Here is a 20,200-nt window from a genome sequence, read left to right as displayed (position 1 = left end):
GGGTGGGGGTCAGCGGGCTACTTCCCCTCCCGAGGGCCCCGCCTGCAGCCCGGAGCCTCGCAGCCAAAGGGATGAGGGCCCTCCGAGCCTGCCCGGGAACCGGGCGGGGGGGTGGGGACCGAACCTTAATCCCATCAGGGCGCCTCAGCCCTGGGAAGGCTCACGGAGGGGAGTGAAGGCCTGGCGGGGAGGGCAAGTCTGGAGCCCCGGACCCCCGGAGCCCCAGCTCCCGAGGAGCCCCGCGCGCTGCTCTCCACCACCCCCGCTGCCCGCAGGATCCTCTCGCCCCGGGCTCGGCCTCGCCGGGCACTGCCGCTTCCCAGTGCCCACCTCCGGGCCTCCAACCCGCAGGGATGCCCAGATCCTAGCCGCTCCAGGCTGGGTACCCGATCTCCGGAGATCCCCCAGCTCCCGGCCACCAGATCTCCTCTCGGAATCCATTGCCAAGGCTCGGACAAGCCTTGGGGGGCGGGAGGGGGGGACAAGGGGTGGGGATCGACTAGCGCCCAGTCTTCAGTCACCGACCCCCGCCACCCCCAGGCTGGAGATCGAGTGGGACCTCAGGCCGCCGGTGCCCGATCCACTCCTGGGATCGACTCCCAAGTCTTCAGCCTGGTGGTGCGGGATCCATTGGCTGCCCTGTGCGGGATCTTCCCGCGGGATCCACTCGCAAGTCTCGGGAGACAGATCCCCAGGCTCCCAAATCGGGATCTCCCGTACACGCAGACCCAGAGCCGGGGGAGATCCACCAGGTCCCCACCTCTTCCTCGGCCAACTTTGCCAACTTTTCTCCCGGGGCCTCAGCCGAGCAGAAACTTGGCGGCCATCTCCCACCGTCGCCTCCCCAGCCCCTTCCCGGGCCGGGCGCTGGGGACAGACAGCCCACCCCCACAGCCGGCGGCCGCCGCACAACCTACCCTGCAGCCGCAGCCGCCTGCCCGCGCCGCGCCGCCACCTGCCCGCAGCCCGCGGCACCTGCCCGCGCCGCCGCGGCCCCGCGCAGCCTAGCCTGCTGGGGGCGGGGCCTCGGGCGGGGAAGCGCCCCCGTCGCCATGGGAACCGCGGCCGTCGGCGCCTGCGCGGAAGGGCCCGGGGCGGAGCTCGGCCGGACCGACCCACGAGCGCCGCAGGCTCCTAGGCCTGGGGACTATCGGGCGGGTCAGAGGTCGCGAGCGCGATTGCGGGGGAGGGGGGGGTTGGCGAGCACTCCTCCCGGAAGCGCTCTGGGTCTGCGAGGCCGACCCTGCAGCTCGCGACGCGGAACATGCTCGTGGTCCCGGCGCGCATTCCCGGGACCACCCCGAGACTTCGGCCGGGATCCCTCCGCAACGCGCGCCGGCCTGCCGTGGGGCCTGCGCTCCCGAGAGCCTAAGGCAGCCCGGGAACTCAGGAGGCGCTGGGTAAACCTTCGGCCATTGAACCGTCCGGGCTGCGGGCGCCCGCCTAGGAGCAGAGGGGAATGTGCGCGAGGCGCTGGCGCCCCCTCGCGGCCGGCAGGTTCACTGCACCGCGGAGCCCGCGGGCGTGGCGGGAAGCTACAGTGGAGGCGAGGCCGAGGGGGCCTCCTGCTGTGGGGCAGGGCTGCTGCCGTGGGGTTGTGGGGGGGGCCAGGAGTATGAGGACTTTGGAACAAGTTGAGAGACTTGTAGGAAGTCGCCCCTAAACAAGAAAATGCCCGTGATGCTATCTTTCTCTCGTTTTCATGCCATCCCTCTTTATTAAGCAGCTACTGTAGGCTGGGCCTGAGCACCCAGTGGTAGTAGGTGCCGCTAGCAGTATCTGGGCTCTTGTGGAACTTACAGACATTCAAAAAATAATTGCACAAATAAATCGAATTGCATTGGTGACACATCCTCCCGAGGAAATGCACTGGGCATGAATAACTGGAGGTCCTAAAATCATAAGCATTTATTGTAAGTCAGACCTCAGAAAAGGTTAAAGGGACAGCAGACATCACACTGTGGCTTGGGGAGAATTGGTGGGAAGCTCTCGCCTCCTCTTTCTCTTGATTTGTTGGTGTCCGTGTGTAAGGGAAGGTACTCCCGTTGCAGGAGTTCTTTCCATCTGCACAGCAGTCCTTTGAAGTGAGGACCACCACTCCCCATTTTACCATGGAGCAGCCTAAGGCTCCCTCACTGACTCGAAATGGTGAGGTAGAGGCCTCGGGCCGTCTTATACTGTAGGATAGTCTCCTTTATCATCTGGATGCCTTCAACACAATCATCAAGGACCCAACTCAGTGATTTTTAAATATGACTGCCACCCCTAGGGACAGGAGACAGAGAATGGTTGCACTGAAAGTTTAAATCTGTCAAAAATCCACGCTTCAGCACAGCTTTTACAAGACAGCTGTATGTTCTGGAAGCAAAGGCAAATCATTGGTTCTTGTCTGCTCCCTTCTCTAAAGCTCCTGGAAGCAGAGACTTTTGTCCCTTTTGTTTACTCCTGATTCCCAGTGCCTAGAGCAGGGCTTGGTACACAGCAAGCATTCAATAAATATTGAGGGCGATAAATATTGGGTTAAATGCATGAATGACCAACAGCAGTGTATCATCCACCCCCTCTCTTCTCTAACCTTATAGGAACTCCCTGTCTCTCCTGGGCAAATCTCAATTAACCAGAATGTGTGGACTGTGGGTTCTCCTTAACCAAATATTGTGTGTTTCACCAGAGGGGAGAAGACAATCCTCCTTCTGCCACCACCCACAGAAACCCCAAACCCAGGTGTATCCCCAGCTCTGACCAGCCCTCCCCAAATCTTTGCCCCAAGAGATGCCCAGTCCCAGTCCAGCGTCAGCCCTTCTGCATCTGTCAAGCTTTGAGGGAATCTCAGAAGTGACAAACTACAATTCCCAGGGTGCTCCTGGCCTCGAGAGAGGGAGGACTTCCTGGTTCAGCCCCTGCGCTGATTCCCACCCCACCCCCACCCCGAATTCCTTAATCCTCCCATCCAGGTGAGAGGCTGCCAGCCAGCACACACCCAGAGATTATACCCTGACCAAAGAGGTGTCAGGTTGTGCATTGTTTCCAGAGCCAACACTCTCACCCTTCCTCCCAGCTCTGGCTTTTTTGTTCCTGGGGATTGAGGACAATGCCCCCCCCCCCCCCCCAGGACTTTCCTAGAACCCCTTCTCTGTGATCTGCATCCTCCTCCAGGGAGTCTATCATGATGTGGCAGCTCTATCCAATAGAATGTTCTGCAATGATGATGTTTTACACCTATACTGTCCAACATTAGCCACAGTCGACTACTGAGCACTTGAAATGCTGCCAGTGGGACTGAGGATCTGAATTTTAAATTGTATTTAATTTAAATTAATTTAAATCTAAACAGCCACATGTGGCTACGGCTACCATACTGCACAGTATCGTTCTAGAACTCACACGCTCCTTGGCAAAGACCATATTCATGCATTTTCATTAGTTCATACTTACCATTTTTGTTTCTCTTGTAATTTGCCTGTTTCTTGAGGGTGAATATACGGGCCAGTATATTCTTTGAAATGTTTTCCCTTACCACCAGGCCTTTGCCCATTCTGTGCCCTCGGTCTGCAACACTTCACGCTTCACCTGTCCATCATCTGTAACAACTGCATATCCTTCAGATCTTTAATCTCCTCTCCCCTGAGAAGCCACCTCTGATTACCATCCCTGACTACCATACTGTGGCGTCTGAGTCTTCCACTCACCAGTTACCACACCGTAGCACCCAATTCCCTGCCTTGCTTTCTAGACTGTGAGCTCCTTGGGAGCAGAGGCTAACACAAAGTTGGCACTCAGTAAATATCCATGGAATTCAGTGTCGAATAACTGGTTTCCCATGACACGATCCAGCGCCCGGCTCACAGCAACAATACTAATGAAAACTGGCATATGTTGAGCCAAGTACTTGGCCTGTGCTGTCTCATTAAGTACCACAATAATCCTATTAGAGATCCTCTGTCATTATCTGCCGTTTACAGACTCAGCATCTGAAGCTCAGAGAGGTTACGTAAGTCTCTCGAGGTCACACAGCTGTAGTATCTCAGTCTGGGTTCCCTAGCAAACAGAGCCTGAGGCAAAAGTCACCAGGGAATCCCAGCCCCACCAAAGTGGAGGGAAGGGACTCTGAGGCAGGGAAGGAGTGTGAGCTGGCACAACACATGCTCCCAGAAACATAGCCGGGAGTCCCGGAACGCAGGGCCTCTCCAGAGAAGCCACGTGAACTATGGCAGGGTTGGAAGGCAAGAACTTCCTCTGCTCCACAGCCCAGCTCCTGTCCCCCGTTAGTCATGGGTGGGTCCAGCTGCTCCTTGCTTCTGGCTTGTGTCACCTGCGCCTTCCAGCAGCCACGAGGGAAGCCAGTTCTGGAAGAAGAGGCACCAGCATCCCCTGCTGCCAAGGGTCTGGTCCGGTCAGCTGGGATGACAGCTGGGGATCTGGGGGAAGCTGGTCCAGCCCTCAGGCCATGTCACTGCAGGCTGAGCAGGCTCAGTGGCTGCAGCAAGTGACCCGGCCCATCTGCAGGGGGAGGTGAGCCGAGGCTGGAGCCAGGCCAGTGCAGCTCAATGGCAGGGAAGGACCCAGCTGAGTGCACCTGAAAAGGGGTATCTGTCAAGCCTGAGACCGCTGGTAAACATCACAACTGGGACTCAGATCCAGTTTGGACCAACTCCAAGCCCTTCGGCAAATACTGATGGAAAGAAACAAAATGAAGAACTGGATGACTGAGTGAGTAGAAAAGTCCCTAGCAGTGATCTACTCCAGATGCCCCCATTTTACAGGTAGAGAAACTGAGTTCCAGAGAGGTGGAGTTGCCCTGACCAAGGTCACACTAAGTGCAGGTACCAGAGCTGGGACTTGAGCCCAGGCTTCAGGCCTCACTCATGTTTCCCAGACTTAACTGCTGGACCGTCATGCTTTCTCCAGCACCAGCGGCCATGTGCTCATTTGTCATGGTAGCATCCAGAGCAAGCATTAGAGTGATGTCTCTAGTTCTCACCTGCCCAGCATCCATCCCCCGTTCTCGGCTAACCTAGGTTTTCCTCCTGGAAACCACCCCATCCCCACCATAGTCCATGTAGTTCCAGTGGGGTGAACCTTGTGACCTGCCTACCCTATCCCCAGTCCCCAACCCTGTACCCCTAATCCTAGGGCCCAGGACTTAGGTCTGGCCAAGCAGAACATGCCCATAGATGGGCATGTGACCCGAGCTTCTCCCTTGAGAATTCCTCACCGCATTTGCAGCAAGTATGTGCAAAGAGAAGCTTTCTTTTCTTGGATTGCTTTCCTATGGCCTCAGAAGGTCAGCCAGAAGCCAACGCTGTGAGAGAATCTGCCTGAGAGTGAAGCCAGCCTGGTAGAAAACAGAGCTGAGAGGTGGGAGGAAAGAGAGGTCCTGAAGATATTGGCTGTTCACCTGGATCCCGCTGTGCCTGAAGCTGATCATAAAATTTTTAGTTAGGGAAGCCAGTGAATTTCTCATTTCTACTTGAGCCAGTTGGAGTTGTACTTCCATCACTTAAACAGCAAAAGACAAGACAAGCACCTATCTGTGCCAAGTCTTATGTCAGATGCTAAGGATAAAGATTTTCTGACCCAGTGCCCTCTTTTTGGGTGTTCACAGACTGTAGAGAAGATCCTCAGGTCCCAGGGAAAACTGTAAGTCGGTTCCCTGGATGAGAATTACTAAGACAGAAAGGAGAGCACAGTGCCAAGAATTTCAACAACTGGTGTTTACCTGTAGATCAGTTAATCCCTATTGATGCCTTCTCCTACTCAGGAAACATCATACCCTTACCCCATTCCAGTCTGGGGCTGGCTTTTCCCTCTTTGCCCAGCCCATCCAGCAGCCCGGAGGGAAAGACTATTGGTTTAAGGAACTGGGAAGAAACACACACACACACAACACACACACACACACACACACACACACACACACACACATGCACACACACACGCACACACAACTCAGACCAGCTTATCACCCACATGGGCTTTAGTCACCAACCTAAATGTTTCCTTCCAAGGGAAGGAGACATTCTACAAGGTCACAAACTTATGTCCTCAAAGCTGGAGACTGAGCAGTAAGAGGCCACGTTGGAAACTCTTGACCTGCAGTGTGGTGAGTCTGGAGGGAAGAATCAGAAAGGGAGAGAGAAGAAAGTGTTGTCTAGGGGCCATAGTAAGCTTCAGGGGCCCATGAACCCCTGAAATAGCATGCCCGTGTGTGTGTGTGTGTGTGTGTGTGTGTGTGTGTGTGTGTGTGTACACGCAAGCCTGCATGGGGAAGGCATCCATAGTTTTAAATCATATTTTCAAAGGAATCTGTCTCTTCCCAGAGGTAAGTCCCATTGGTCTAGAACACGGCTGTCCTCTTGTAGGTGGGTTTGGTCTGCTCAGGCGGTTCTAACAAGACACCACAGACTGAGTGGCTTAGCAACAACAAACATGTATTTCCCCCAGGTCTGGAGGCTGAGAATTCCATGAAGACGCAGGCAGATTTGGTGTCTGGGGAAAGCCTACTTGCTAGTTTCCCCACAGCATTCCTCTTGCTGTGTCCTCACATGGCAGAATGGGAGACGGAACTCTCTGGGGTCTCTTTTTTTTTTTTTCCATTTTATTTATTTTTTCAGCGTAACAGTATTCATTCTTTTTGCACAACACCCAGTGCTCCATGCAAAACGTGCCCTCCCCATTACCCACCACCTGTTCCCCCAACCTCCCACCCCTGACCCTTCAAAACCCTCAGGTTGTTTTTCAGAGTCCATAGTCTCTTATGGTTCGCCTTCTGGGGTCTCTTTTAAGAGGGCACAAATACCTTCATGAGGGCTCCAACCGCATGACCTCCTCACCTCCGGAAGACCCCACCTCCTAATACCATGACCTTGGGGGTGAGGATTTCAACATACGAATTTGGGGGGCACTCACACATTCAGCCCGTTGCAATGGGAAACTGAGGCTCAGGGACACTGCATTGCATAATTTTCCTAGCTCACACCGCCAAACTTGTAACAGAGCCTAGACCAGAAGCAGAAATCTGGCTTAGCTGGCTGTGTTGCTGGGAGGAAGAGAAAAGGGTGCAAGTCAAAGTCCTTCCCAGTCCCAGCCGGCCCATCAGATCTCAGCCTGGACGTCACCTGCCCCCCACCCCCACCCCAGGCTGGATCAGGGGCCCCTCCTCTGTACTTGTGCCCAACATCACTCTGGGTTTTCTCTTGGCCTGAAGCGATGCCTGTCCAATGTCTGTTGACTGACAGGTTGGCAAAATGCACTTCTGAAACTTGACTGAGGCTGCATCGTGTTCAGATCCTTCTTCTTCCTCCCCTAGCAAACCAGGCCCTCCCAGAGCTTCCCCAAATCAGCAATGACAGCTCCCCCATCCTCAGTACCAAGGGAAAGAGTCCTGGAAGCATCCTCACACTCTGCCTAATCCCTAAACACTTTCAGTTGGCTTGACCTTTGACTTTGAACATGGATCCAGGCTCTGCCCCTTTCCCCTTTCCTCCCTCTCTGCCCACCTATCTGGTCCACCATAGGCGAGAAGCAGAGGGTGAGGGAGAGAGAGTCTCAAGCAGCCTCCACACCCAGCGTGGAGCCCGATGCAGGGCCCCATCTCCTGACCTAAGCTGAAATCACGAGTTACACACTTGGGGGGCGCCTGGGTGGCTCAGTGGATTAAAGCCTCTGCCTTTGGCTCAGGTCATGATCCCAAGGTCCTGGGATCGAGTCCCGCATCGGGCTCTCTGCTTAGCAGGGAGCCTGCTTCCTTCCTCTCTCTTCCTACCTCTCTGCCTACTTGTGATCTGTCAAATAAATAAACAAAATCTTGAAGAAAAAAAAAAGAGTTACACACTTAACCAACTGAGCCACCCAGGTCCCCCCGAGTGATCTTTGAAAACACAAGACTGGTTACCACACTCCTGCTCAGGCCTATCCATGGATTCTACATCTCACTCAAAAATTAAAATCCAAAGATCTCCATTGCCAACAGGGCTCTCCACTCTCCCCTCTTTCCCCAGCTTCTTTTCTTCCTGAAACTTGCCAAGCACATGCTCACCACAGGGCCTTTGCTCCTGCATCTCCCGCTGCCTGGAATATTCCTCCCCCACAACCCCACGTGGCTTCCTCCTGCAGCTCTTGCTCAAAGGTTACCTTCTCCTGGCTTTCCATGACCTCTCCGATCACTCGGCATCTCCCTTCCCTGTTTCATTTTCCTGTATGACATTTATCAATATCCAACATCTTATACACGGATTTGTCTATACCTTTACTGTCTTGCTTTCATTCTAGAGTATAAGCTCTGTGAGGACATCAGTTTTATCTGTTTTCCTCACTATTAAATCTGCAAAACCTAGAACATTACCTGGAACGTAACAGATACTCAATACATATTTGTTGACTAGGTGGATGGATGGATGGATGGATGGACGGACAAACTATATTATTCTTTCCTGTTTGTCTTGCCCACAAAACACTAAGCTCCTAGAGGGCATGGAGTGTACTCTGTTCACTGTTGTATCCGTGAAGGTCACATCGGACTGGGCACATAGAAGTTGAATGAATAAATGACCCACCCCTTTGGTTAATAGATAAGGACATGGAAACCAGGAAAGAGAAAGGGATTTGGCTGTGGGGACACATGAAAGCGCGGGTAGTCACCTCCACCTCCCAAGTCCCATGGCTCTGCCTGCTGTGACTCACTGTGGCTCCTCTGGGACCATGCATGCCCCCTGGCCAGATCAGGTGGGAGGGTGGACTATACCAGAATGGTGGAGCACACAGGAAGCTGCTGTGTTTGTTTCTTTTAAACCAACTTCTAAATCCCACTTGGGACTCAGGCACAGAGTCAGAAGACCAGCTGCCTGAGTTTGAGTGCCTGCTTACACTTACTTCCTGGTTTACCACTCACTTCCCAAGCCTTCCTTTTGTCTTCTGTACAAATGGGATCTCTGGGGCTCCTGGGTGGCTCAGTGGGTTAAGTGTCTGCCTTCGGCTCAGGTCATGATCCCAGGGTCCTGGGATGGAGCCCTGCATTGGGCTTCCTGCTCAGTGGGGAGCCTGCTTCTGCCTCTGCCTCTGTCCCAACCCCCTGCCCATGTTAGCTCTCCCTTTCTCTCTCTTGCTCTCTCTCAAATAAATTAAAAAAAAAAAAATCTTTAAAATGAAAATGGGAACTCTGATAAGAGCACCGGGAGGCTTATGAAGCAAGGCCTGTGTTTGCAAAGGGGCTTGGGGAGTGCTCTGGAATCCTCGACTGCCATCAACAGTTAAATGCTGAGCAGTAGGAGGAGAAAAGGCTCAGTCCCTTTCAAGCTTCCCTTAGGTGGATTCCAGCTACTTGGAGCCTGCCCGGATGTGGTTTCAGGTTATAATGCCTCATTTAGGTTTCTGGCACCTGGACGGTCGGTGTGATTTTCCCAGGTGACATTGAGCACATTATCTGGAGAACAAAACGCTTTTCAAGGTCAGAAACGCCTGGAGAGTCACAGGGGCAGCCAAAGAGAGAGCAAAATCACGGGTCTCAGTCGGCTCTGGGCTCTCCGGCTTCCTGGCTGGAATTACACCCCTCGGGATCCTGCCAACCCCCTAGGAGAAGCTGATTTTGGTGTAGGAATAAAAAAAAATCCCATCTCCCTCCCTCCAGGGGCTGCATCTTACCCACTGGCTAGCAGCCACTGGGATTTTCTAATCCTGGGAATAAAATGTCTGCACTATAACCCTGACCTCCCTGACCTCCCTGCCCATGCTTCTCTCTCCCTCCCCCTGAGACACACACAAGCATTCTATCCCTCTTTGAACCTTCCCAATAACCCCCAGTCCCTTATGCAGCAAAGTGAGGCAGTCTCCCCAACTTCACAGTGTTGGGAAGGGGAAGATGTGGTCCGTCTGCTTCTTTCTACATCACCCTGTTCAGTGGTTAAACCCCATGCTCCCTAGCCCCTGGGATGTCCAATCTGCTTTTATAGATGGAGAAACTGAGGCCCAAAGCAATGGAGCGCCTTGTCCCAGGTCACACAGCTGGGAAGTGGTAGAGGAACTGGCTGGCCTCCAAGCCTAGGACTCCTGCCACGTTTAAAAAGTACTAGCCAGACTTGGAGTCCCAAAGTGAAGCCCAAGGTTGAAAAGCACCGGCCCTGGGGAGTACGTGTGGGTGCCCTTGGCTTCGCTGGCAGCTCAGCCGCTTTTGACCCTGCGTGCCCTTGGGCTGGCCTAGTCCTCCTGGGCCTCACTTCCAGTCATCAGTAGCAGTGCTGGCTATCCCCAAACCACCTTCCCTCACCGCCTCCCCCTCCAGCCACCTCTATGATTGTGCTTTTAATTCTAAATGGACAACCAGCATCACAGCAAAACATAGACCAAGACCACCACAATAAATACAAGGAAACTGCAACCACATTCCTGAATTCTTACTCGGACTTTTTTGCCCGTTCAAGGCTCCCCATCATTTTTAAAAGGGGGGAAAGTTGGGGGTGTGCCTGGGCGGCTCAGTCGGTTGAGCACCTGACCCTTGCTTTCGGCTCAGGTCATAATCTTAGGGTCGTGAGATCCAGTCCCACACCGGGCTCCATGCTCATGGTGGAATCTGTTTGGGATTCTCCCTCTCTCCCTCAGACCCCTCTGCCCCCTGCTCGTGTGCACGCGCTCTCTCTCAATAAAATGAAATCATAATTAATTAATTAACTTAAAAATGGGGGAGGTTAACAGATGTTTGAAAGGTGTTTGAGACTGATTAGCTCCAGCAGGGACTTTCTTCTTGATGAGAAGCCATGAAGGGAAGTTGAAAACTCAGTAACTTTGGCACTTGACGATTTAGTGACATTTAAGTGATGCCCTGGATATTTTCCAAGGACTGTCTGAGGCACCACGGCGTCCCACATCCTTCCTCTGGTTATTCTCTGGAGGCCCTTGCCGTGCTGGACTGTGGCATAAACTCTCTCTGTGTTTGTCGCTGCGTGTGTTTGAGGAGCTGAGGGAGGTGCAGGGGAGGGCGTCATGCCCAGTCCTCTCAGGAGGGGTTCAGGGGTCACCGAAGGCAGGGTAGTAGGTGTTTGCTGCTCAGTGGTTGAAGCAGGGCCTTGCCTTCCCTTTGGAGCGGTTTGTGCCCGCCCCCCCAACCCTCACCCTCCCTGCTCTCTTGGGTAACTCTCAGCTCTCCCTGCATCATCCGCACCCTTCCCTTCCTTCCCCTCTTCCCCATCCACCTGCCTCCCTCCCTCTCTGAGAGCAAGCCAAGGGGACTGACACCGGGGAACAGAAGCTGGAGGGATGTTGTCAGAGGAGGGAAAGGTGTTCCTGCTCATTAGTCTGGGTGCCAGATTCATGGCTTAGATCCCAGTTTCCCCCCTAACTTCCCCGGGGGGATCTAGGGCAAGTCACATAAGCAATCTGGATCTCCATTTCTGGTTATTATCTCTTTGAAGTATCTGCTAATCCCTACTGGTATGAGCAATGAGAAAATAGTCATGAATAATACTAATACTACTGTAAACAGTCCCATCGACATCGCAGGGATCGTTACCATTATCACCAACACGCCCATGTATGGAGGACCTCCCAGGTGCAGGGCACTCCACCAAGTACCTTCTGTATCAGGCTTGTTGCACAGACGAAGGAACAGAGGTCCAGAAAGGGTAAGTGTCTGGCCCGAGGTCACACAGCCAATACATCTGAGAGCCAGAAATTGAATCTTTGTGGCCTCACAGCCTGGATGGCCTCCCCAGAGTGAAAGCATTTACTTGGGCTGTAAATGGCTGGAACGTTGGTCTGTACCTGGCACTTTCAGAGTTGCTTGGGGGCAGTCTCAGGGCAAGAGAAATGAAATTCTCTTGGGAGATGCCATTGAGGCCAGAGGAGCTGAGCTGTCTTGGCCTCATGGCGGGTTGGGGAGCAGCCATGCCTGAGCAGAGAGAGACAGATGCACAGCCCTGCCTCAGAAGAAAGCTAAGAGCTAAGGTGAGGAAGGCAGCAGGAAGAGCAGAGGCTGGGGCTGAAGAAGGCTGAGCAACGTGATGGGAAAGGGCATGGTTAAGTATTGACCTTAGTCCTGGTTCAAGGGTTAGACACATCCAGGTTCAAGTACCACTGTCCCACATCTTAGCTGTGAGACCCTGGGCATGTCCCTTCACTTCTCCAAGAAGTGCCTGGCCCGCAGCAGGTGGGCGAGGCTCGGTAACTACTGGAACCCTTACCTTGGGGCTCTCGAGAAGAACCGCTGCCAACTCATCAGGTTTGGGTATTAGCCCCCGACCTGGCCCTTCTAACTGTGTCCTTGGGCTGAGTGGCCCAAGCCTCTCTGAGCCTCAGTGTCCTCCCTGGTCACACACGAGGTCATAGCACCCACCTGGGCCACGGTGGGCTCTCTTCCAGTCGACAAAGACGTGCTCACTGCAGCCGTCTGAGGTTGTGGCGGGGGCGTCACAAAGTGTATGAGCTGTAGGATGTGTATTAGTTGCCTGGCCCGTGACGGTGTGTGGACAGAACCCCCACCCAACTCACCCACCCACACTGGCCTCCTGGGTCAGTCCGGGGGCATCTGCTGCCTTCTCTGGGCCTCTACTGTCCCATCTATAAGGCGGGAGGAGACTGAGATTAATGTTTGGGCTCGCAGGCGCCTTTGGCACGGAGGCAGAGACGGTGGATTGGGCAGCCTTCCCTGGGGGAGGAATCGGGATTTCTCGCTCAGAGGAAACAGAGATGTGCCATCCGAGACAGCAAGTGTGTTCCGAAGTGTACACCCCCTCCAAAATTCTGGCACAAGTCCAGGCACGCGGACGTCCATGGCAGAGCTGCCTGTGGTAGGGGGCTGGAGTAGGCAAAATGCAGAGGGGGTAGCAGGTGGAGACAACGGTGAGGCCAATCCTGTCATGTCATGACATGTCCTGTCATGTCAGCTCCGTACCCCTCAGGGTCATTGTCATGGGGTCTCTGCACAGCAGTGGGCTTTCATCTGCCTGCAAGGTGTTTTATCACAGCTCTCTTGTTGGTTCTTGCTAGAGCCCATTTGCACACCCCCACCGACTGTTGCCACCCAGTGCTGTGCGCAGCCCTCAACCAATGGCTGGAAGGAATTGGTATGTAAAGACCACATCTCTCTCTGCCCTCAGGAGGGGTAACTCAGAGGTCCTGGGTGTACCTCCTCTCTCAGAGCCACCCTGGGGACAGCTGGCTTTGTAACACACTCTTAACGAGGCTGTGTTCTCCCCCCATCTCACTTCCTCCTCCACGGGACGACCTCCCAAGTACAACCAAACCCTTGTCTCAGGATCTGCTTCTGGAAAACTCCAAGTTAAATGAAATAGGCACACACACAGAAACACAGCTCAACCCTAAAAGCATCATGCTTGGTGCCCAAAGTAGGCAGCAAAAGGCAACATATAAAATAATGTCAATTACATAAATTAAAAATACACACTGGAGTGCCTGGGTGGCTCAGTCAGTTGGGCGTCTGTCTTCAGCTCAGGTCGTGATTCCAGGATCTTGGGATCCAGTCCCACGTCGGGCTCCTTGCTCAGCAGGGAGCCTGCTTCTCCCTCTCCTTCTTGCTCATGCTCTCTCTCACTATCTCTCTCTCTCTCAACTAAATAAATAAATCTTTTTAAACAAATACACACATACGGAACAATACCCATTTCACAAAAATAACACACAAAAAGATACATTAAAAGGTCGGTGATTGGGAGAAGTGAGCTAACGGGCAGGTTGGCTGCTGGAAACACAGCAACTGTGTGAGATTTAGAAAACAGTGCCCCTTCTGGGGAGAAGCAGCCCTTTTGGACAGTGCAAGACTTGAGGGGCTGAGGAATGAGTGAATGAGCAAATAAAGGGAGGAAGGAACCATGGGAGAGGCCTTGCCTGGACTAGTAATGACGATGTTCCATGGAGAGTGGGAGTGTTCAAAGTTCTATTTAATCACATTTATTCTACAATTTGGGGTTATCCTATTTCCAGAACTTATTAGAGCAAAGCCCCACCCCCTCCCCAGAGATGATGACTTCCCTTTGCATCACCAGGTGAAGGTGTCCCCCAGTCAGACACCTCCAGGTCTCTGACTGGGGGACACCTTCACCAGCTCCTGTTCCTCTCCTTCCCAGCAGCCTCTTCCCCTCATCTTGCCTGTCGACCTCTAGGTCATTCACCGTCCCTGATGGCGAGCAGCGTCTGGGCAGCCCTGGGATTCACCCTAGCTTGCATCTCAGCCCTTAGCCTCATCTCTCCTGCCTGGTTCCAATCCCACACCTTCTCCTTTGGCGTCCTTACCTACTGCTCCTGGCCTCGGGGTGACAGCTGGAACCAGAGCTGTAGGACCTTCAGGTCCCTGGACGATATTCCTGACTTTGCTTGGAAGGTAAGACCAGGGCGGGGACCTCAGGGGTGCTATCAAATCCACCAGAGCCAGGACAGGGATGGGGGAGGCCAAGTTCTGGTTCCCCCCACCTACCCCACACTGAGCCTCTGAGTCTGTAGGTGTGCGGTGCTGTCCGGCGATCTGCATTTTAGCAAACAGTCAGAATCTGAAGGCAGTTCCAAGTCCATATAGCACCTTAGTACAGATTAAGAAAAGGTCCCCCTTCTTCAGGACACTGTATGTACTGCCATCTGCTGGGAAAGAACTGTAATGAATATGCAAATCCAGGATGATGCCAAGGCATCTGCAAGGGTTGTACAGTGTACAACCTGCATACACCTACCTGGCCACCCTCTGTGTGCCGCTAAGTTTGAAAACCACAGCTATGGCGTTGAAAATTTGTTATGATGAGCATAACTAATTTCAACAATGTGGACAAGGGGTCAGGACTCCCAGTCCAACACTGGGAGTAAATAAAGAAGATTATATAGTCTCTGAAACCCATGATTTCAAAGGTGCCTCTCCTGGTGATCCCACCATATAGCAGGTACTCATAAAGGTGGGGCACGGTGGTTGTAAATCTGGGTATTAATTCTGGCTTTGCCACTTAATTAGCTGTGTATCCTGAGGCAAATGACTCCACCTCCTTGGGCCTCAGTTTGTGTACATGTAAAATGGGGGTAATGATAGCACAGACCTCTTGGGGTTTTGAGGACTCAGTAGCTGGCCAGTAAACAGAGAGACATACCCCTACCCCTACCTGTCCCATTCAAAACCCACCCTCCTCTTTCTTCCTGGCAGGTCTCAGCTGCAATTCTCCTTGGAGGATGGCTCTTGTTGGCTTTTAATGCGGTTCTCCTCCTATCTTGGGCCCTGGCCCCCAAAGGGCTGTGTCCCAGAAGGGGCAGTGGCCCAATGCCAGGGGTGCAGGCAGTTGCAGGTAAATCCACTGTCACATAGTAACCATTCCAAACATGTTTGTAGAATGAATGAAGGAAGGAAGGAAGGAACAAACCTGTGAGCAGAGTCTGCCCTCCTATGTTGAATCTCAGAGATAAATCCTAGGATTGAAGACTTTCTGGTCCTTTAGCAAGCCAGAAATAGTGGGGAGGGAGTGGTATACTTAACATCACTCTCTCCTGCCCTTAGCTAAACCCAGTTCTAACAGTCTGTACCCCTTTGTTTCTCTCTCACCCAACCGCTTTGTATCATCTTTACCGGGACCACCATATACAGTTGAGCAGGTTGTGCACTGCACAAAGGAGCCAGCTGAGGGCTGAGAGATGCTGAAATCTAGCCTATGCTCCACTTACTAAGCTGTGAAATGGCAGGGCTGCAACTCCCCAGGAGGGTTGCTTTTCCCTAACTCCCACCTAGGCTCTGGATGGTGTAGCCGCGGGCTTGACTGCAACCCTCACGCAAATAATCTCCCATCCCCTCTCACCTGGATTAGAGTGATAACCACCTCACATGTCTCTCTGCTGCAACCTTTGACTCCTAGAGTCTGTCTGCCACGCTGGCCAAACAGGTCCTGTCAAAACTGAAATTAGATCAGGCCACTCAGACTGGTTTATCTAGCCTCCAGTGACTTCCTGTTACACTCAGAGTAAAATCCACCCTCCTCGTCATGGCTGACGAGGCTCTGCCTGATGAAACCCTCACTCCCTCACCAGTCTCACCTCTTACCCCTTCTGCCAGGCTCAACCTGCTCCAGCCACATGGCTTGCTTTCCGTTCCATGATGCACCACACTTGTCTGCTCTGCCTGGGATTCTTTTCTCAGATCTTACATGTCTTGCTCCTCTATTTTGCTCAAATAGCACTGCTTCAGTGAGATCGTCCATGACCTCTAGGTAAGGGAGCACCCCTCTCCTGAGATTCTCCTACCTCTCACCTTTTTCTGCATTTTTCACAGCACTTACTTATCTGCCTGCTTGATCATTGTTCATCTCTCTCCACTACAACATCAGTTCCTGGAGGGCAAGGACATGTCTGCCTTGACATTGCCAGCACCTGGCACAGTGCCTTTGCACATAAGAGATGCTCACTACATATTTGTTGAATCAATGGATGGAGCTATATATAGTCCTTGTCCTAGGCTTGTGCAGTGTCTGGTGGGGGCGGGGTACATCAGGCAGTTACAACTCAATGGGTATTTGATAAGATAGAGATGAGCGTAAAATGCAAGGACAAATCCCGGGAGGATAGAGGATGTTAGTGAAGGCTTCCTATGGGAGGTATCTGAGTCTGGAAGTACAGGTGGGAATTGGTCAAATATGGAAGGGAACTTCAGTAATGGGAACATTGGGGGCAAAAGCTTAGAGCAAGGGAGCAAGGCATGTTCACAGAACTGTAAGCAGACCAATGTGGCTGAAGAACAGCAAGAGCAGCTAGGGTTATGTGATTCTTCTGCCGCGAGAGTGCCTTGAAGGCGAGGAGGTGTACAGTTTATTTCTTTAGTGTCATTAGTGCCCACCAGAGCACCTGTAACAGTTGTGATGAATGAATGCACGCACTGAAAGGTGGGTTGGTGAATGAATGAATGAGAGAGTGGATAGGTAAGTAGGTGACCTGATGGATGGATCTACAGATATATTAGTGGAAGACTAATGTTTGGGTGAATGGATGGATGGATAGGTGGATGGATGGGTGGATGAATGGATAGATGGATGGTTGAGTGGGCGGATGGGTAGGTGGACAGAGATGGTTGGGTGGGTGGATGGATGGATGGATGGGTGGTTGGGTGGGTGGATGGGTGGATGGGGGATGGTTGAGTAGGTAGATGGTTGGGTGGGTAGATGGATGGATAGATGGTGGGGTGCACGTGAGTAAGTGGGCAGATGGGCAGATGGATAGATAAGTGAATGGATGGATGGGGGATGCAGAGATGGGAGGGTTAGAATATGGTTGAATGAATGGGTGGGTAGATGGGTGAGTAGCTGGGTGGAGGACTAGTTGAGTGATGGGCTAAAAGGATAGATGATAAGTCAGTATGTAAGTGAATGAACTGATGGACGGGTGGGTAGATAGGAGGGTGCATCAGTCAATCCTGGGATGAGGGTAGCCCAGAGCCCCTTGACTGACACACTGGTGTTCCTTCCTGCTGTCTCCAGCCACGTCTATCACTGTGGGCCTGCTGGTTTTCCCCATCAGCCTGGCCTCCCCATTCGCCAAGGAAGCTTGCGGAGCCTCCTCTGTGTACCGTGGTGGGCAGTGCCAGCTGGGCTGGGGCTATGTGACTGCCATCCTCAGTGCCGTCCTAGCCAGCTTCCTGCCTATGATCGGATGGCCCCGAATGACTAAGGTCCAAGGAAAGATCATCCTCTTCTCGGGTGACACTGAGAAAATCATCCTCATGCCAGAAATGAGCAAATAAAAATATCCCAGGAGAAGCAAAAAGGGCCCACTTCACAGTGGTATGAAATCTCTACAAATCCACATTCAGACCTCACCTCTGCAGCCTCTGTGCTGTGTGACCTCGGGCAAATCACTTCACCTCTCTGGACCGCCATGTATTCCGTAAAATGGGAGGGGGAGGAGGGGTGAGTGTGTAAAATAATGCCTCCTTCATAGAGTTGTTATGGGAATTAACTTGAGATGCTCTGTGTAAATAAAGCACTTAGCACCATGTTAAGGCCTATTGTATTCAATCAAGTTGAGCTTATTATTATAATCCCTACCTCCCAGGACTGCTCAGGAGGAGAACTACATCTATTCATGAAGGATGCCCAGGGAGTGCCCGGCTGACTTAGTGAAACAGGGGACTTATGATCTCGGGGTTGTTGAGTTGAAGCCCCAGGTTGGATGCAGAGTTTCCGTAAAGAAATGAGAGTACCCAGCACTTCTGAGTCTGAGCTGTCCCTCCAACACTGCATCTTTCAACAGGCACGTGCCTATTCCTTTTCGCACCCCTCCATCTTTGTAACTCCTCTTTTCTTGGGGAATTCGAGGATTCTTTCTTTGCCAATCAAGTATTTTCTGAGTGCCATTATGTACAAGAAAAGTCGGTACAAAAGCATGTCCGATGTTGGGGTGGGGATGAGGGGGAACCCCGTCTCATCCCCCCACCCCAGGCAAACAGTCGCACTGATGTGGAGACCTGTTACTTGGGGCACAAGAAGCCCTTCTGGATCCCATTCCAACCTCTCTCTTCAGGCTCTTTCTTGTACACACCCAACCCCTGTGCCTCTCCCTCTGCCATGCTGAATTCTGGGCCCCTGGAAGTCCTCTTCACACTTCTGCCACTTGCACATGCTCTCTCTGCCAGGGATGCTGGAGTCTGTCTGTGGCTTTTGCCTATCATGACCCATTGCCCTTCTTTGGGAGCAACACCTTCGTCTTTCCTGGGGAGATGACTCCCAGCAACTCTCTGACTATCCCACGTTATGGATAAATGAGCCCTTCTAGCCAATAAAGCTAAAATATTCTGGGACAGACTGGTCCAGAGATGGGCATGGAATCGGTGTACATCAGCATGGAGGAGAGCGGAACCATGACATGGACAGAGGTGGGGCTCTAAGGACCTCATCTGAACGTGGATCCAGCCATCCCTGTTTCCTTACCTGCAGGAGACATGATCATAGACAGCTCCAGGCTGGCCTCCTCCTACCTTGGCCACTGTGGAAGGAAAGCATGAACAGCTCTCTTCCCAGGGAAGGAATCTGATGGTTAGGACAGAGTCATGTGCCCCTAGGGGGAGGGGCATATCAGAAGTCTCCCTAGAAGACCATGGTTGTAACGTAGGAGATACAGCTGCCCAGAACAGAGAAGAAGATGCTGGTATAGGAATGGGGGAAGGATGCTGGGTGGGCAAAAACACTTGATGCCCAGCTCCCTTTTGAAGGATAGCTTTAATATCCCCAGAACACAGAAGTGAAAACTGAGGCTCAGAGAGGTACAGTCACTTGCCTATGGCTGCACAGTCAACTGGGATTTACACCCAGGTCTGTCACCCTCAACAATGGAAGTAAAATAAAATCTGGATTTGCTCCCTCTGCCCAACCTAGCTTATCTTGATCCAACTCTTCTAGCTTTAAATGCTCAACCAAGAACATCCATAAACAACCCCCAGAAGTGACTCATGATCTTGAAAACACAGACTGCACAGAATACAGCTTGCGTTCACCTTCCAGAAAGAACAATAATGTGACTTGACAGCTTTTTAAGAAAAATGTAGAGGGGCATCTGGCTCAGTCGGTTAAGCGTCTGACTCTTGACTTTGGCTCAGGTCATGATCTCGGGGTCCTTGGTTGAGTCCTGCATTGGGCTCGCTGCTCATTGGGGAGTCGGCTTGAGGATTCTCTCTCTCCCTCTTCCTCTGCCCCTCCCCCTGCTTGCATAATTCTCTCTAAAATAAATAAATAAATAAATAGGTCTTTTAAAAAAGAGGAAGTGATAGAATAATGGAATAAAGTAATAGAAAACCTCGGAAGCCATCATGTGGTGCTCAAAGGGACCCAGAGTCATGTTTCATTATCAGTGGGAACACTTCCACGCAAGTCAGTCTCACGTGGGAAGACCTTCTGAGACCCAAGCCACATCCCAGCAGCCAGTGGGTGGCGCCAAGCAGAAGCCCAAATTCAGCCCTCGGCCCCTGTCACCCACATCCCCTCTATCATAACCTCTCAATGGTCCCCAGGTCCCTTAATTTTCCTTTTGAACTGTTTCAGCAACACCAAAGGGAGTGATTCTCCAGCCCTTAACGAGGAAAGATTTACAGGGAGACTCTGTCCTTATTTGAGGCAGAGGGCTCTCTCGGTCTTATTTTCTCTTGATCACAACAAGGGGTGTCCACTGTTTCAAGGAGCCCTGTGTCTACAAAGAATCATTGTGGATTCACTGTGATTCCCATCAGTGTCTACTGGGAATCACTGTG

The 20,200-nt window shown here is 52.4% G+C and overlaps 2 protein-coding genes across 4 annotated transcripts in view; one reads left to right on the top strand and one right to left on the bottom strand.

Moving 5' to 3' along the window:
• The window catches only part of KIAA1671 (KIAA1671 ortholog), a 186,147-nt gene extending 185,199 nt beyond the window's left edge, over positions 1-948 (bottom strand). The window contains exon 1 of one of the 3 annotated variants that reach the window (XM_046025954.1): positions 918-948. The gene's annotated coding sequence lies outside the window, so the exon portion shown is untranslated. Of the gene's footprint in view, positions 1-760; positions 869-917 lie in introns of those variants that run through there. The other 2 variants (XM_046025952.1, XM_046025953.1) reach the window with 2 other exon arrangements.
• A 13,177-nt stretch (positions 949-14,125) lies between these two features.
• On the top strand, positions 14,126-17,701 carry LHFPL7 (LHFPL tetraspan subfamily member 7). The gene is made up of 3 exons (XM_046025991.1): positions 14,126-14,326; positions 15,128-15,266; positions 17,439-17,701. The coding sequence occupies exons 1-3, from the start codon at positions 14,126-14,128 to the stop codon at positions 17,699-17,701; spliced, it is 603 nt and encodes a 200-aa protein (XP_045881947.1).
• Positions 17,702-20,200: the final 2,499 nt, after the last annotated feature.

The sequence above is a fragment of the Meles meles genome, chromosome 12 (genome assembly GCF_922984935.1).
Source record: "Meles meles chromosome 12, mMelMel3.1 paternal haplotype, whole genome shotgun sequence".
Lineage (NCBI taxonomy): Eukaryota > Metazoa > Chordata > Mammalia > Carnivora > Mustelidae > Meles > Meles meles.
The sequence above is the reverse complement of the archived record's forward strand: the minus strand, read 5'-3'. Positions and strand labels throughout refer to the sequence as shown.